The sequence below is a fragment of the Canis lupus genome, chromosome 1, assembly GCF_048164855.1.
Source record: "Canis lupus baileyi chromosome 1, mCanLup2.hap1, whole genome shotgun sequence".
NCBI classification, from domain to species: domain Eukaryota; kingdom Metazoa; phylum Chordata; class Mammalia; order Carnivora; family Canidae; genus Canis; species Canis lupus.
The window spans coordinates 61,633,029-61,652,288 of NC_132838.1; the positions used below are offsets into that span (position 1 = coordinate 61,633,029).

The following is a 19,260-nucleotide window of genomic DNA, read 5'->3' on the forward strand; positions in this document are numbered from 1 at the left end:
TGGTGCTTCTGTGTGCACAGACATGTCAAAATTCAAACTATTCTTAAAATGGATGTATTCTGTTGTACATAAAAATTGCTTATATATACATGTTATGTAAACATGAGTTATAACTGAAAGTGACAGTGACTAAAAGCTTCTAAGCATATTAGTGTCACTAAAATAAGAGCAATTATAGTTCCTAATTTGGTATAAAGTCTATATAAGAACTCAATAAACTATAAGTAAAAGTATAGGCATGTATAAAATTATTCACTTGAAAGGACCTTAATCACAATATTATAGTAAAGTGTTTTAAAGTATAGATTTTTTAACTCCTCATTGTATATCTTATGAGGTTTTGGCTCCTTTCTGGGTACAATCCAGTCTCCTATAATAAAATGAATATTCACTTCTTAGGGTTAAATAAGAAAACAATTTATTTCACCAGGGAGAATCCAGGTTTATATTCTTCTATACATTGAACACAATTTCTTTCTTAACTCACATTTTTATATCAATGGGTTTAAAAAATTCTTATCCTACAGTATTATTTTTAGAGAAAGTACCATATTATAATTTAGTTTCACTATATTAATTATACATCTAGTTATGAAGTTACCATGGTGAACGACTGTTTTATTTTCCAAAAAAAGGTTTGGTGTGTCTAGTGAGTAAATGCTCTTCTCCTCTTTGCTCCTTCAGACCACTATGATTTACAGACAGTGCAAAGTTGGAAAAGAAAGTAAAAAAAACTGTTTTAAACTCATTCCTTAATATCACTGAGGAAAATGTGGGCAAAAAAGGGAAACATCAAGTTTCATGTTCACCAATCACAGGTAACAATATTTCATATCTAAATTCTGAAATTCTTTGTTATAGTAAGCACTATAATCTTTTCATACTTGAGGATACTGTATAATTTTTTCTCAAAAGATTATTACATAGAATGTTACGTTGATTATAAGATTATTATGGATAATATAAAAAGAATCACAGTTTCAAAGGGAGGAAAAAAGTAAGCTCAATATAAATGCAGTAAAAGCCTGCTATTTACACAGAAAACTTCTAGTACTTCTTTCCCAAATGCAATTGTGAATACCCATTTTATATAGAATATCATAACAGATTCTGCAAAAGAAACAAAATAAACAAAGATTTCATAAACTAACCAGCAACAGATTCCTGGGCTTAATTTAATCACCTTTGTCTTATTCTGAACCTTATTTGTGCAATATTTGCTTTTCATTTGCATTTCTGCTTATCTTCTTCCATGTAGCTTAAGATAGTCATTTCAATCTACCCTTATTACAATAAATAAGGAAAGACTGGAGTGGTCTGTGAGAAGCAATTGATAAGATGCCTAAATTCTCTGTATTAGTTCTCTGTACATCTCTAAATTTGGGAGTATCTAAATTCATTACACATTTCATTTGAACTACATGAGCTCTTAACACATGATATCTACATTTTATACAGGTTATTCCTCATTGTAGAATTATATCCCTTTTCCTTTTTTAACAAAATGATAATCAATTACTATAAAACAAATGAGTCACATTTTCAAGAAATGAAGAATTCACTTTCCCTTATCACCTGCACTTAAACTAGTAGGTTATCTGTTTCCCTTGGTTGCCATAGATACATGTGTTTCAAACATGAAGAAATAAGTACATGAAAATAAGTTTTATTATTCAAAAGAAATAACTTATTCTGATTTGTAAACTAAGTATCTCAACAGCTGCAGCTCAAGATTTACTACACTGAAAAGAAACCAAAATATCATACTCCCAGTCCCATAAGTTAACAGAATAATATCAAAAAAAGTCATTTACCTTTATCTGCAGAAAATAAATGTTCATAAAGGTTAAAAACAATTAGAAAAAAGAATAAGAAAATGTCTGATTTGACATAAAGGCCTAAATAAGTAGTTGATAAAAGAGAGAATTCATCACTAAAAATATTTGTAGACTAACCATATGTACAAGACATAATTTAAAAAGCTTTTAAAATCAGAACAAACAGTATCCAAATGATTTTAAATACCAGCATGTCTTGAGAGCTAGGATCAAGTATGTTGGCATCATAAGAATAGAACTACAAAACCAATAAACTTTATTGCTCACTCACTGCACAAGGCCTAACTCCAGAGGAAGAGAATATGGCATGGTACTCTAGTGCTTCGTTCCATTTCTCATATAGAAACCTTCTCTATTAATATTTGTTTCTTTCTATTGAACAAAATACATTGCAAAGATTATTTTATAAATAGTCTACAATTAATAAATTATATATAATACTTCAAAAAGCCTTTTCTACCCCTCAATATACTATTAAATATTGCCAATGGTTTGCATTTTCATTTATGCTTTTGTACCAAATCTATGTGAATAATATAGATTTAATACAGTGGATTAGATTCATGTTTTTCACTAAGAACAGAATATGATCCTCACAGGCATTTGACCAGTACATGGAACCTAATGATTCAACATATATTTTATACTGAATTCATTCAGAGCTGAAAATGTACAAACTGAAAAGCAAGTTTTAACTTGAATTCACTTCAATATCCTCCCTCCTTCTTTCTTTAACTTGAAAAAGAAAAATTACTTCATGTTGGGGTGGGGGGAAGATATCACAGATAGTTATGTTTCACATATTATGAACCTTAAAATGATCTGTTTTCTCATATAGGCATAATGCCATCTAAAAATATCCAATTAAAAATATCTGAACAATCAGACTATAAAGATTTTAACATTATGTGGTGCATTCCATTAAAAGGAATGATTTTCACCATGAAACATACTCCTTCATATAGTATTTGAAAAAGAATGTTTTGCCAGGCAGAAAATCAATTTCCTATCAGGTAAGTAAAAATGCAGCAGAGGAAGCAGTAAAGTTAAGATACTAAAGCTACAAAAGATTAAATTTGAAGTAATCACAGGATAAAGGCTGTAAATTTTTTTTTTGCTTATTTTTTTCAATTGTGGAAAAAAATGACATGTAACACTAACAATGTATACCTTTTATGTGCTATAAAAACGTAAAGTACCACTTTGTAAATGATAAAATAACTATAATAAAGGTGTCTACTTCAAAAATGATATACACAGAAGTCTAGCTCAAGGGGCTTTCTAACTGCAGAGCTATTGATGCTCTAAAAAATGAGTCAGATCAGAGATTATTCTAGGTATGAGTAAAAATTTCTAAATTTATGTATTAGCCCAAAAGGAATTCCCAATGTCCACTGACAAAGATTTGGAAGATAGAGTCTGATGATGGGAAATACAAAGGGAGAAGAAATTCAATGTTAATTCATCCATTCATTCAATAGACATTTATTGTTGTCTACTACCTAAAGCAGATGGCATTTTTGTCTCATGGAACTTACACTATAGGGCAGCAGACAGTAAACAAATACAAACTCAGTAAAGTACAGTGCTGTTAGAGGAACCCATAGGAAGCAAGAGAGACAGAAGTAAAGGAAGAAGTATATTTTAGGGATGCCTGGGTGGCTCAGTGGTTGAGAGTCTGCCTTCAGCTCGGGGTGTGATCCCAGGGTTCCTGGACTGAGTCCCACATCAGGCTTCTGTATGGAGCCTGCTTGTCCCTCTGCCTGTGTCTCTGCCTCTCTCTCTCTCTTTCTCTGTCTCTCATAAATAAATAAATAAAATCTTAAAAAAAAAGAAGTATATTTTAGACATGGTGGAGATAATTTCTCCGAAGAAGTAACATTCAGACTTAGCATAAAAGGTTAAGAAGGCACTACTTGGGTAAAGAGGAGGAGGTAGTACTATAGGAAAAGGAAATATCAAGAGCAAAGGCCCAGAGGCATAAACTATTATGTATTCTAAGATTCGAAAGAAGATCCCTAATCATATATCCCATAAAGGGTTTATATCTAGAACACATAAAGAACTCTTACAACTCAATAACAAAAAGACAAATAATTTATAAAATAGGCAAAGGATGTGAATAGTCATTTCTCCAAGGAAGACATATAACATGAAGAGACACTCAGCATTACTAATCATCAGGGAAATGCAAATCAAAACCACAATGAAGTAGCACTTCACACCCAGTAGGATGGCCAGATCATAACACATGATCATGATCATGATGATGTGGACAAACGAGAATCTTATAATACTGTTGGTGAAAAGGTAAAGTGATGCAGTTGCTTTAGAAAACAGTGAGCCAGTTCCTCAAACTATTAAACACAGAATTACCATATAACTAAGCAATTCTACTTCCAGGTATATACTCTAGAGAAATAAAAACATATTCATGTAGAAATTTGTACATGTTTATAGCAGCATTATTTATAATAGCCAAAAGGTGGAAACAATCCAAGTGTCCATCAGCAGATAAATAAATTGTGGTATATGCACATAATGGAATATTATTTAATCATAAATAGGACTGAAGTACTTTCCTATGCTACAACATGAATGAACCTTAGAGATGAACCTTGAAAACATGCGAAGTTAAAAAGTCAGTCAAGAAATACTACACACTAACCTATTCCATTCATATGAAAAGTCCAAACTCGAGAAAGCTCTAGAGACAGAAAGTAGATTAGTGGTTGCTTAGGGCTGGTGAGGGAAGGGGGGGAAGAGGGAATAGCGGTTTTCTTTTTGAAGTGGTAAAAATGTTCTAAAGTTGTTTGTGGTGATGGCTGTGCATCTATTAATATACTTTAAAAAGATCACTGAATTGTACACTTTAAATGGATGAATTACATAGTATGTTAATTACATTTCAATAAAGTTTTTAACAAGACAAAACAGTAAGACCCACATGGTTAACAAAACAAAACAATAAGACCCACAGTACGTAGGACAATTAACAGAGAGCAAGGTCATGAAATAAAGTCAAGGGCAAGGGAGAGAAAAGAATCAGAAAGTGACACATCTATTTATACAGCTGGCTCACATTAGCTGTTCCTTTGTTTACTTCTTAGAAAGCCCAAAGGGGGTAAACTTTTCTTGTTTTGTTTTGTTTTTTGTTTTTTAAGGAAAGGTCTTTGAAGGGATATACAGGTAAAGAGTGGGGATGCAGGACTTGCAAGGAACATGCAGAAGTTCACTTCTATTAGGATTTGCTAATTTATTTGAGGCTCTCAATGAGTAGCCATTCAAATTTCTAAGATCAAAGAGAACCAATGCCATGTAGCCATGCTGCCAGTGGCCCTGGAGTCAGTGTTGTGCTTGGAATACTAGAAACATACAAGCCATGACACAAAAAACTTACTCTCTACTTTGAAGATACCAGCCCCCGCTGAGTGAATACAGATCCAAAGATTTCCTGATAAGGATAGGTATTGCACAGTAGTAGTAGTATTCTACAGTATATAGAATATGGATGTAATCTAGATTGCTGATTATTTTATAATTCAGTCTGAATAAACATTATAAAAGTAATTTAAAAATGAAATGAATACAGGATGCTAGAAAGGACAGAACATTTCTCACATTCAGATGTCTCCCTAATGCTTCCAATAACCAGAGCATGCTATTTAATCCCTCAAGCCATTTTTATTTCTCAGTATGAAAGGACTGGATTTCTGTTCCTCTTTAGAGAAAGAAGTCTTGTCCTGAACACACAAAAATGGAATGCAGTAGAGAAGACTGGCCAAGTAGGGGTGCAACAGTAACTCCTGGGAGATCTAAGTCTAGCACAGGAAACCAATCAGGTTTTGTTTATCTCATGATCTGTTTCATATACAAAAGACATTATGAGTCAATCTCCAGTAGTTCACTTTAGCAGCTCCTGATTGCACAAACCTGTACTGGCTTTTAAACACAGTACAAATCTCCTTTCTCCTATTCCCCTTTCATTTTTACCTGCTACACAGGTAATAGTAAGTTACTACATTCACAACCTTCTACCTATTTATTTAAACTCTAGAGTAACAGAAAGATGATATCCCAAGTCATTTCTACCACATGGAAGAGGATGTTTTCATGTGTCTAAGATTATTTATATATCACTTATATATACACAGATGCACATGTACGCATATATACACAACACGCTTATACATGTATAAACATAATTACATATATGTACACAAATAGATAATGTTAATCACTAGTTTTTACAAGGCTTTTACATTTTAGCATGATGACTCTAAAACAGTGCACAAAGAAAAATAACTGAACCAGATGATGTCTCAAGATTCTTATTTACAGATGAAGATAAATTATCTAATAGCTAAACACTAATGCCAATGAGCTAACAAGAGGCAATTTAACAGATGAAGAGATGCTAACTGTAGCAAGAAGAATAAATGTAGAAGCTAGGAGACAAATGAGAGGATGTCACCATGTGCACACAACCAGAGTGATTTTTTTCCCCACAACAATGAAATGATATCCCAAAATTTTGCAGTGCCAATGACAACTAAAATAACACCTATCAGAATCAATGAATCATTACTTTCAAATCAAAAAAGTAAATGGAAAGCTTAAACATAATGTGTTTAAAATTGTACAATGTTTCATTTATTGACCTGTATTTAACCAGAAACATACTTTTAATTTAGCTTTATACCTGTTATAAATGCATTTGGCTCCATTTTCCTCATTGAGTTCACAGAGATAGCTCTGTGATGTACATCCTGGCCTATCCACTGGTGCCTACATCATTTTCTCCTGCTTAACAAAAACCAGGACCCTATTATTAGGAGAAAGTATTAGGTACTGTTATTAAATTGAGAATAATGTCTCAAACACTTGCATTTTAGGGCAAACAGAAAGAGAACTGTCCAATATGGTGGGGAAATGTGGAATTAAATAAAAAGGTTTAAAATGGTACTGAAGTTAAAACACAGCATTGACAGGAATGAAGTCACAAATGTACTCGGCCCTGTTAGCTATGGGAAGCCACTGGAGGATTTCAGTGTGAGGAGTAATGTGATGCAATCCACATTTCAACAGCATTACTCTGATGGTTGTACTGAGAACACACTGACTACTTGGCAGATTACTGCAATAATACAGGTGAGAGATGAGGGCTGTAGTGCATGAGTGAAAGTGATTTCAGATAGGCAGAGTCGAGAGCATTTGCTGACAGGTTAGATGTGAGTATGAAGACAAAGAGAAGTCATAGAATGCTTTCAGTTTTATTGCCTAAAGAACTGGAAGCCAAAATTGCCATTTCTGAAATGAGTAGGAATACCAAAGGAATAGATTTTCAGGGAGTATGAGAAGTTTAGCTCAGACTTGTTAGGTTTGATGTGCTTATTAACCCTCCTGGCAGAGGTGCCAAGTAGGCAATTAGATATGAATGCAGAGTTCAGAGGAGAGGTAGGGGTTAAAGATATAAACCTGACAGCCAACAGACTATTGGACTGTATTTTAGTCATAAGATGAGATGTTCTCAAGAGTAAGTAAAGCTAGAAAAACAGGCAACTAATAACTGAGCCCGGGGCACTCCAAAGTTTAGAGGTTAGAGAAAAGTGAAAGATCAAACAAAGGAGACAAAAGAATTTTGCCAGAATAAACAGAAGGAAAATCACATCATGTATTTTCTAAAAGCCAAGTGAGAAAGTGTTTCAAAAGAAAGGGTAGGAGTGAACATGTTGAATAATAATGTTAAGTCTAGTAGGATGAGGACTGATCTACTCAGTGGATTTAATCACAGTGTAAATGGTAGAGGTGAGAGCCTAGCTAGCTCTGTGGGTTCAAGAGAGAATGGAAGGAGTTACTGGAACACCAAGATTAGACAACGCTTTCAAAGAATTTTGCCAAAAAAGGACAGAAGTGAAAGTAGGTTCAAAGGAAGATGTTTTAAATATGGAAGAATTAACAGTATTGCTTGTTAGTTCACAAAAAAGCTACAATGGAGACCTGCCCCCAACACCCCCAAAAAGCAGTAATAAAGGAAAAGGAGGAACTGTTAGAAGCAGTATATTTGAGAAGAGGACGGAAGGTAGTGCACGGCTGGAGAAGTTGGCCTTCCTAAGTAGCACTGGCAGCTTATTCATAGTAACAAAAACATGAAATGGGAAATAGATGCAGCTGAGTAAGCTGGTGTTTATCAGCAACACATGGAAGCTGTTTCTGTTTCTATTTCCTTGGTAACCTGGAAAACAAAATTATCATCTGACAGGATGAATGGGGATGAGGTGAAGAAGGTTTGATGAGAGAGAAGAGGAGAGTGGGAGAATTCAGACGTGGGGATGCAGTACAGGACTGCCCGACAGTATGATGGACCCGCCTGACGTCAATAACCATCTGCAGTGATCTTCTGGGCGGGACAGAGATGCTATTATTACTCCTTTTCCTAAGCAGCTCTCAAGAGTAGAGCAAGGAGTAAAATTATATTCCTCTGAGCAATAATTCCTAGGAATTGATGATATATCCTTCCTTTTTAGGAAGTGTCCATTTAATCTTATTTTTCTTATTTCTGTCTGCCTTGTTTTATTTATTTATTTATTTTTTTTTAATATATATATTTTTTTAAGATTTTATTTATTTATTCATAGAGACACAGCTAGAGAGAGAGACAGAGACACAGGCAGAGGGAGAAGCAGGCTCCATGCAGGGAGCCCGATGTGGGACTCGATCCCGGGTCTCCAGGATCACACCCTGGGCTGCAGGCGGCGCTAAACCGCTGCACCACTGGGGCTGCCCTGCCTTGTTTTATTTAAAAAGATAAGGATTATTTTTTAAGATTTTATTTATTTATTCATGAAAGACACAGAGAGAGAGGCAGAGACAGAGGCAGAGGGAAAAAGCAGGCTCCCTATGGGGAGCTGGATTGAAGACTCGATCCCAGGACTCTGGGATCACGAACTGAGCCACAAGCAGACACTCAACCACTGAGCTACCCAGGTGTCCCAGGGAATATTTTTTTAATCAAACTATTTTGAAGAATCAAATTACCAAATATGGCAGTCATATATAATAAAACTGATAATGAATTTGTTGTTCAAAAAATTAACATGTGTTTCCAAGTGAAACTTAGCAAAGAACAATGCTTTATTGTAACAAGGAAAAGATCAGGAAAAGGTACATCATTTTATTTCCAATGCCTAGTGAAGCACCTGATAATTAGCACTTGAGAAAAATGTTAAATAAAGGAATGAGGGGGCAAATAAATGATGAAACCTACAACAAGAATGACAAAATATAAAGGCATTAAGAACACTGAAAGTAGGATAGGAAAGCATGACAGTAACATATTGAGAAAGGTTTGGGTTCACTGCAAGAAGTGAGTCAGTGGGGTAAAGTATCCAAAACGATACTCTCTCAAGAGTTTCTTCTTGAAAAATACTTCCTATCTACTCACACATCTCTGAAAGCAATAGAATTGCAAGAGGAAAACAAAAGCAAAAATTTTAGTGCATTATAAAGACAAATATTAAAAACCTTAGGGACATCTGGGGGGCTTAACTGGTTGAGCATCTGCCTTCAGCGCAGGTCACAGTCCTGGGGGCCTGGCATCCGTGCTGGGCTCCCTGCTCAGCAGGGAGTCTGCTTCTCCCTCCCCCTCTGTCCTTCCCACTCTCCCTCCCCCTGCTCATACTCTCTCTCAAATAAAATCTTAAAAAAAAAAAAAACTTTAAAAAGCTTCCTCATGTTCTTTCTCTTTCCCTAACCTCTAAGTAGATAGAAATAAAAAAACAAAGCACAATTTTTGTTTCTATGCAATTGTGAGAAATGTAATAAAAAATCTCAAACACTAGCTAGAAACAAAAACAACACATATCAATTGATGGCTGCTCTTAATTGTTTCAAAGCAAGAAAACGTAGGGAAAAGTAAAAGACAGATGCAGTCTCATACAGAAATATTTTTTCAACAATCACTCCATAAAATCTTAACTATATTAAATGAATCTTATACATGCTATTTTTTCCAGTGCAACCTTGATATTATTAAAGATTACCCTGATAGAAGCTTTAACTTCTCAAATTAATAAATAGTTCGATAATATATCTTCATATTTCATCTTAGAATTCCTTAATCTAAAAACTGTTCGCGGAATGCCTGGGTGGCTCAGCGGTTGAGTGTCTGCCTTTGGCTCAGGTCGCGATCCTATGGTCCTCGGACTGACTCCCACATCAGGCTCCTTGCAGGGAGCCTGCTTCTCCCTCTGCCTATGTCTCTGCCTCTCTGTGTCTCTCATGAATAAATAAATAAAAACTTTGAAATAAATAAATAAAAACTGTTTGCATTTTCATTGCTCTCACAATAAAGTCTTGAGCTACACTGCCCTTATGGCTAAATGTGGCTTACCACCAGTTATCTTACTTCTGGTCTCTCTTGTCCTCACATTCCAAATCCCAGACATCCTGAACTACTCACAGTTCTCTGAATATAATTTGCTCCTTTCAAGCTTCTGTTTTCCTTTATCAAAAATGCTCTTCTATTACCCAAAAAAACACCTATTTCAAGCCTTGCTTCAAACACCAACTTCCTTTAAAAGTGTCCTGCATGTATGCTACTAGCAGGCTACACATTTGTCTATTTAGTTCCTATCACACACTGCACTATCATACAGCTATCTAATTACTTGAATGTATTCTCCAAAAGTTTATAAACTCCTCTAAAGTAGATATCTGAACTTTTATTATTCATTATGTTTATATTTCAAGTCTTGAGGACACAGAACTTATGGATGGCATGCATACTAAAAAATATTACTCTGAATAAAATCCTATGTATCTAGAATTCATTAAAAATCATAATTCCTTTTTTAAACCAAAAAGGGTTCTGATAAGAATCATTCAGTATCATAACAAATAATTTAGTAAAAAATTTACAAACCAACAGGCATAAATGTATTCACATACATAAGCTGAATGAAAAATTGTACTAATTTCCCATAATAATACTTTATCTTTTTTCAAATTATAACCACAAAAGCACAAAAATAACATCGCAGTTTTTGGTAAATATCTCACCTTGTTTTAGATCAGCATTTCTTGTAACTTCTGACAGATAGCAGGTTGGTAAAGGATAGGATGAAAACATTGGCCAAGGATATGGATCATCACCCTAAAAAAGAAGACAAATGAGTTTAGGAAGTAAGATAAAATATTGAATTTTAAGGCTTTCTGAAATACTAATTTAAACTGGCTTTCAGGGACCCCTGGGTGGTTCAGTGGTTGAGTGTATGCCTTCAGCTCAACGCATGATCCCGGGGTCTGGGGATCCAGTTCCACACTGGGTTCTCTGTGAGAAGCCTCTACCTATGTCTCTGCGCCTCTCTCTGTGTCTCTCATGAATAAATAAATATTAAAAATCCTTTAAAAAATTAAAAAAAAATAAACTGGCTTTCATTTCATAGATACTAGAGTTGTAGCCTAACTAAAAGCTATTTGACAATAGCTTTTAGTTAGAAATGACATTGCACAAGCCCTGAAGACAAATATATGGTAACTTGTTGTAGTAACTAAGACTGATAATGATGGCCTTACTATCTTTTTCCATGAAAGGAAAATTATGGCTTCAAAAGAACCTGTATTTCCTATATCGAAATAGGAAACAAATTTAAAAAACCAAACTGTTTATCTTGCAGTGTCAATCATTTCTATCTCATCTTCCCCAAACTGATAGAGCAAAAATGTACTTAATAAAAAAAAAATTCCTTCAAGAGAAAGCCAAAGTCTACAAATACTGATGGAAGGAGAAATACTCAATATTGTTACTTAAACGCAAAAAAATATGTTCATCTAATAAAAATTGGGTATCACAAAAGACAAAGACATCCAAAATAAACATCACATCAAACAAAAAGGCAACTTTTAATGAAACAATAACCTACTCTGCAATACAAACTAGCACTCAGGAGCTCTCTGTCAGGAAGAATACTATTTTCATTTGAAAGTGTTTATTTGTATCCTATGGCTTTTCTAGTAACAAAGATTCTTCTTTACCCCACTTACCTTTTCTAGTACCCTTGGAGGCAAAATTCGTTCCATGGGCCCACCAATAAAATTTATTCTAACAAGAACGTGATTTCTTTCTACTGATAAGCCATCAATTATGAAATGCCTGAAAAACAGACATATCAATTTTGTCATCTAAATTGAATATGAATATAAATCTTAACTTAGATTCAGTACAGTATAAAGAAAAAAGAAAATTTTCTATAGAAAAATCTGGAAAATGATTAACAATGTATCACTTAAAAGGGCTAAATTCATTTTATCTTATAGCTTTCTTTGTCAGAAAACAAAGGACTGATAGAGATGTAACTGATATAAGATAAATATTAATAAAATAATATTTTGTCAAATATTACTACATTTAAAGAAATGGAATTAAGACCTACATTATTTCCGCAATGACTTTTTCACATTTTTAGTAAAGGTTCCCTTAGATTCTAGGCCTAGTACCTTAAATTCAAAATCTAAATGTTGCTTTTGAAGTAGATTCTATACTTCCTGCAGCTGTTAATACCATCCTTCTATATCAAATCAAGAGAATCCAGTAATAAGCCTGGTCTTCTATATTTTTCCAAACCAGCTAGAATGGAAATATATATATATATATGTATATATATATATGCACACACACACACACACAAAATATATATAGATTTATACATATAAATAATATTTACATGTTTATAATATTTATATATTTATATATTAAATATACAAAATATTTATATATTATATATTTATAATATATTTATAATATATATTTTGTTATTTAATTACAGACATGAAAATAATACCAGTTTTTGAATGTGTATTCAATGAATGTCAGCCAAATTGAGGCAATGACAAGTATAACAGAAAAAAAATCAAGATATTACCATAACTTCATTTCGTAATAATCAGAATTTATGAATATGAACTGACATAATTAAGAGAATGAAGTAAAGATAAAGAGTAACTCTACAAGGGACATGAAATCAAACATTTTGTTTAATAAGTCATCTTACACATGCAGCCTGAATTTGAAGGTGATAAAACTTCATGGAACCATCAATAAAATCAGATCTTTAAGAAAAAGCTCAATTAAACAAAAACTTAGAAAGTAGTACTGTTCAAGCCCTCCCCATGACCATTTATCATAAAATTTCTAATGGTGACATTTATGTTAATTGCTTTTGACTTTGTTATTTAAATCTGGGGAAAAACATGAGACTATATGCACAAAATTACTGTCTTAACAGAGCATCTGTAAAAAAAAGACTATTGTTACTAATATTGTGTCTTAATAGTTTTTTGTTTGTTGGTTTTACCTGTGGCTTTCAGAGGTTTCTAAGATATTTTCTTCTTGAGCATTTAGTAACATTTCAGATACTTGATACTGAGCCTCTAGCAGGAGAAGAGTGTCTAGATCACAGCACAGCACACTTAATAACCTATATAAAAAGAGACAATAAAGCAGATTTTATAAAATATATCCTAAAAGTTTAAGAAACTTTCTTGGTGTCTCAAAAGAATACCTCCACATGGGAATACAAATTTTATGAAAAAGATCACAGTTTCTTCAAACACATTTGTAATCTTTTTGATTAGTTACAGACTTCAAAAGTTCTTCTCATTGGAACATTATTTAAAGATCAGGGGCATTTTCTAATCTAGTTTTTTAATTATCTAAATGTAGGAATAGTAAATTCTCAACTACTAATTTAGAAATTAGAGGACATTAGCAAATTCATAAAAACTGCAAACTGCCACCACTTGTATCAGCAATTAATTACATAAGGAATGACAGACTAATTTTTCTACCCATCCAGGAAATGTTCATTAGGTAAAATGTCAATGGCTAACTTTATAATTGCCAAATAAAGCTAATAACACCCAAACACACTGATCTATCTTTAAACATGCATGATTTCCACTTGTCTCTCAACATCGATAAAAGAGAGATAAGTGGAAATCATGCGGCTCCTGCTGCGATGCAAAAGCATGTACACTGCACAATCTATGAAATATTCTTGCCAAGAAAATTAAACCTGAAACTAGCCAGCAAGTTATTACACATTATACTATCAGCTTACAGGAAATACAAAAATCAGAAAAATATGATGAAAGATGACCACAAGGAGGAAAACAGTAACCACGCCCAGAATTTGGAAAATCCCACACATTGTTATATATTATTTTTTCAGGGAAAAATACGAAAAAGGGATAAGGTAACTTATAAATTAAAAGCAAACTATCAAGCAGATGTGAAGATTCTGTTCTGATTGTGATTTAAGCAAAACCTATAAAGTGCATTTTTTAGTCACATAGGAAAACATGGGATAGATACTGAATGAGATCAGGAAAATGGTGTTAATTTTGTTAAATATAACCATGGCAAAGTGGTTATGCTTTTTTTTAAATAAACAGGTCTTAAATGTTAGATATACATACCAAATTGTTCCTAGAAAATGGCATATCTGGAATTTGCTTTAAAGAACTTAAAAAATGTTTATGGGAGCAGGGGAGAGAGATAAAACAAGACTGGAAAATACTAATAACTGATGAAAGTAAGACAGGTACATGGAACTTCCATTATATTATTGCTCATTCTACTTCTCATGTTTAAAAATTCTATGATAAAAAAGTATATTAAAAAGGTAATATGAAGACAACATCAATTAGGTGGCTATGGTAGATTGAGTGGTTAGGGACAGTTTCTGTGAAAGGTGGTATTTGAGGAAACAAAAGTTCAAGAAGCAACCAGCCTTCTAATCACGTACTTCCTGATTTATCTTAGAGTTATATTCAAAGATGAGCACAAAGTCATATTTATAAGAACACTTATTGCAGACTGGTCATAAGAGCAAATAAAAAATCTTAAGAGTCCAATCATAGAACAGAGTTCAAATGTTTGAAGAGGATTTTATAGTGGTATATTATGCAGATATTCAACATAGCAACTATATATGTTTAGATAAAGAATTATCTCCAAGTTATGTTAAGTGAAAACAGAGCAGCACAAAGCAGTGTATATAGCAGTATCATTTGAATAAAAATGGAAAATCACTTGAATATACTCATAAATACATACTTGTTTTTTGTTTTGTTTGTTTTTAAAACATTTTATTTAATTATTTTGGGAGAGGGAGAGTGCACTCAGTGGGGTAAGGGACAGAGGGAGAGGGAGAAAAAGAGAATCTTAACCATGGAGCCCAGCATGGCCCTCGATCCCATGATCCCGAGTTCATGACCTGAGCCAAAATCAAAAGTCAGATGCTTAACCAAGTGTGCCACCCAGGCATACTAAATATGTATTTGTTTTTACATAGAATCTCTCTACAAGGACAAAACAACTGGTAAGAATTGTTAGCTTTGGGGGTGAGGAGGAACATACTTCTGAGTATCTTTTATAGTTTTTGAACTTGGTGCAATTGCATGTTTTACCTATTCAGTGGCATCCATAAAGAGAAAAAATGTTTGACAGATGCCTTTAAGAGTCAAAAATGGTGAGAGGAGTGAAGATCATGGTGATCATGGTAGGAAGCCCTTATGCTTGCCTCATCCCTTGATGACAGCTAGATAATTGTCAAATCATTCTGAATACCCAGGAGATCAATCTGAGGACTGGGAGAACAAACTGCATAACCAGAGGGAGAAAAGAGGCCACATCATGGAAGGTAAGACGTATGGTGATGTGATTCAGGGAAGAAAAGAATCTTGGGTGCTGCAGAGAGGAGGAAGCCCTGATCATGGAGAGATGAGAAAGAGAGAGAGAGAGAAAGAGAAAGCAGAACACAGGGGACTGCACAAGAAAGACACTTTCTCAAAAACACTGAGAAAATAAGAGGAGCTGATTATCATAAGTTTTATAAACAGCAGAGCTGAAAGTCTGAAGTTTTAGAAGTCCATACCACTCCCAGGGTAAGCCTGGTGGGCACAGCGTGCTCCTGTAGAGAAAAAGGGCAGAGGCCCTGGAGCTGACTGCATGCTCTGAGGATCCCCTGGATCATGCTGGGCGAGTTCCCCTTCTTGGAGTGCATTTGAGAGAGGCAGCACTGCCTCTCAAGGGACAAAAGAGCTGTGGGTGCCATTGAGCTGCCCCATTCATTAGCTTATGAGCAGAGATGACTACTGCAGGCAGCTAATCTGGATACTGGCTTTTTGCTACACTTTATCATAAACTCCAAACCCCTGCATGGTCCTACAACTGCTTTTCTGGAACAAACTAGTACTAGCCAGAGCTTGGTGAGACCTTCCTCCAAAGGATCTGCACCAGGTTCCTAAAATTTGTAGTTTTGAAACCTAGCTGCAAGCCTAAGATAAAACAAAGGAGCACTAGGCCACCAGGTAGGCAGAAGCCTTAGACACAGACAGGGTGAAGGCAGGGATTTCACGGAAGCCAGAAATACAAGAAAGGAAACTGTTTGCTCTTCTGTGAGGACCTCTTAAACTGTGGTAGGTGTGAACTCCCCTGTCCAGAAATGAGAGCGGGCTGACATCATTTTTCACCACTCGCATCAGCACAGACCTTCAGGGAGGGACAGAGCGCATACAGTGGAGGCTGGAGCAGCTTACACCACATCCTGCCCCTCTGTGCTCTCCACCTGTCTTTTTAATAGGGAAAATATGATTGAGAGAGCAGCAGCAGGTCCCTCCCCCAGAAGACCAGCTGCATGCTCTAGGTCTACTCATCAGAGTGCTACAAAGCTTCAGCTCTAGTGGAAATAGGCCCAGGAACAGGCTTTCCTAACACATAAAAGACAGAGACCTGGACGAAATGCCAAGATGGAGGAATTCATCCTAAAAGAGAAAACAAGAAGAGGTCACAGGCAGGGAGGTAATCAAAATAGATATAAGTAATATGTCTGAACCAGAATTTAAAACAAAATCATAAGTATACTAGCTGGCCTTGAGAAAAGCATAGAAAAAAACAGAGAAACCCTTAGCACAAAGATAAATGACCCAAATACTAGTCAGTCAGAAATAAAAAATGCTAATACCAAGATGCAAAACAGATGGGATTTGTGATGACCACAGGGACAGAAGAAGGAGAAGAATGAATAAGTGATATAAAAAATAGAATTATGTAAAATAATAAACCTGAAGAGGGAAAGAAAAATTTGGATCACAAATTCATATTTAGGAAACTTAGTGACTCCATAAAATATAATAGCATTCGTATTATAAGAGTCCCAGAAGAGTAAGAGAGAGGAAAGGGGCCAGAAGGTTTATCTGAGCAAATCATAGCTGAAAACTTCCTAATCTGAGGAAAGAAAGAGACATCCAAATCAAGAACGCACAGAGAACTCCCATCGAAATAAACAGAAGCCTGCCAACACCAAGACATATCTTAGTAAAATTTGCAAAATACAGAGATAAGGAAAGAATACTGAAAGTTGTAAGGGGAACGAAATCCCCTAACCTACAAGGGAAGACAAATCAGGTTAGCAGCAGATCTATCCAAAGAAACTTGCAAAATACAGAGATAAGAAAAAAATCCTGAAAGTAGCAAGGCGAAAGAAATCCCCTAACCTACAAGGGAAGACAAATCAGATTAGCAGCAGATATATCCACAGAAACTTGGCAGACCAAAAGAGAGTGGCATGATATATTCAACATGCTAAATGGGAAAAATCTGCAGCAAAGAATACTTTATCCAGCAAGGATGCCATTCAGAATAGAAGGAGAAATAAAGAGTTTCCCAGACAAACAAAAACTAATGGAACTTCGTAAACACTAAACCAGCCATGCAAGAAATATTAAAGCAGACTCTTTGAGAGGGAAAGAAAAACCAAGAGCAACAAAGACCAGAAAGAAACAGGGAGAATCTCCAGAAATAACGACTTCACAGTCGTCCCTAAATGCGTATCTATGAATAATCACTCTGAATGTAAATGTAATAAATGCTCCAATCAAAAGACACAGGGTATCAGAATGGATAAAAACAAACAAACAAAAAAACCAATACCTATCTGTATACACCTCCAAGAGACTCCTTTTAGAGCTAATGACACCTCCAGATTGAAAGTGAGGGGATAGAAAACCATTTACCATGCTAATGGACATCAAAAGAGAGAATAGCCATACTTAAAATAGACAAAGTCACTTTTTAAACCAAGGACTGTAACAAGAGATGAAGACAGGCACTATATCATAATAAAGGGGTCTGTCAAATAAGAAGATCTAACAATTACAAATATTTGTGCCCCCCAACTTGGGAGCACCCAAACATATAAATCAATTAATAACATAAAGAAACTCACTGATAACAATACAATAATAGTAGAGAACTTTAACACCCCACTTACAGGAATGGATAGATAATATAAGTAGAAAATCAACAAGGGAACAATGGCTTTGAATGACTCACTAGACCAGATGGACTTAACAGACCTATGCAAAACTTTTCATCCTAGAACAGCAGAATACACATTCTTTTCCAGTGCACATGGAACATTCTTCCTAATAGATCACATTCTGGGTCACAAATCAGGCCTTCTCAAGTATAAAAGGACTAAGATTATACCATGCATCTTTTCTGACCACAATTCTATAAAGCAACCACAGGAAAAAATTTGGAAAGACCAAAAATACACGAAGGTTAAAAAACATCCTACTAAAGAATGAATGGATTAACCAGGAAATTAAAGAAGAAATTAAAAATACATGAAAGCAAATGAAAATGAAAACATGACAGTCCAGAACTTTTGGGATGCAGCAAAGGTGGTCATAAGAGAGAAGTACATAGCAGTATAAGTCTCACCTCTCTAAAATAAATAAATCTTTAAAAAAAAGAAAGAAAGAAAAGAATTCATCTCTCTTCTTCTCAAACTGTTCCAAAAAGTAGAAATGGAAGGAAAACTTCCAAACTCATTCTATGAGGACAGCATTACCCTGATTCTAAAATCAGACAAAGACCCCACTAAAACGGACAATTATAAGCCAATATTCCTGATGAACATGGGTGCAAAAATTCTCAACAAGATACGAGAAAATTGAATCTAACAGTACATTAAAAGGACTATTCACCACGATCAAGAGGGATTTATTCTTGAACTGTAGGCTGATTCAATATTCACAAATCAGTGTGATACACCACATTAATAAAAGAAAAGGTAAGAACTACATGATATACTCAAAGGATGCAGAAAAAGCATCTGACAAAATACATAATCTATTCTTGATAAAAACCCTCACAAAACAGGTTTAGAGGGAACATACTTCAACATAATAAAGCCTATTTATAAAACACCCACAGCTAGTATCATCCTCAATGGGGAAAAATGGAGAGCTTTTCCTCTGCCGTCAGGAACAAGATAAGGATGTCCACTCTTACCACTGTTATTTAACGTAGAATTGGAAGTCCTAACTTCAACAATCACATAAGAAAAGGAAT

At 34.7% G+C, this 19,260-nt stretch overlaps 1 protein-coding gene and 1 long non-coding RNA gene across 6 annotated transcripts in view; one reads left to right on the top strand and one right to left on the bottom strand.

Annotated features, from left to right (window-relative positions):
- The window catches only part of LOC140636712 (uncharacterized), a 118,081-nt gene extending 104,989 nt beyond the window's left edge, over positions 1–13,092 (top strand). The window contains exons 8-9 of the long non-coding RNA XR_012033919.1: positions 685–818; positions 12,665–13,092. This is a non-coding gene — a long non-coding RNA (uncharacterized lncRNA). The remainder of the gene's footprint in view (positions 1–684; positions 819–12,664) is intronic.
- Positions 1–19,260, bottom strand: part of TBC1D32 (TBC1 domain family member 32) — a 211,736-nt gene that overhangs the window by 69,446 nt on the left and 123,030 nt on the right. For all 5 annotated transcript variants that reach the window (XR_012033870.1, XM_072832067.1, XM_072832057.1 and 2 more), the window contains 3 exons: positions 13,193–13,315; positions 11,883–11,991; positions 10,899–10,992 (listed from right to left, as the gene is read on the bottom strand). Coding sequence is in view for 4 of the 5 variants with exons in the window: in XM_072832067.1 (XP_072688168.1) it covers positions 10,899–10,992; positions 11,883–11,991; positions 13,193–13,315 (326 nt within the window). In the remaining variant the exon portion in view is untranslated. The remainder of the gene's footprint in view (positions 1–10,898; positions 10,993–11,882; positions 11,992–13,192; positions 13,316–19,260) is intronic.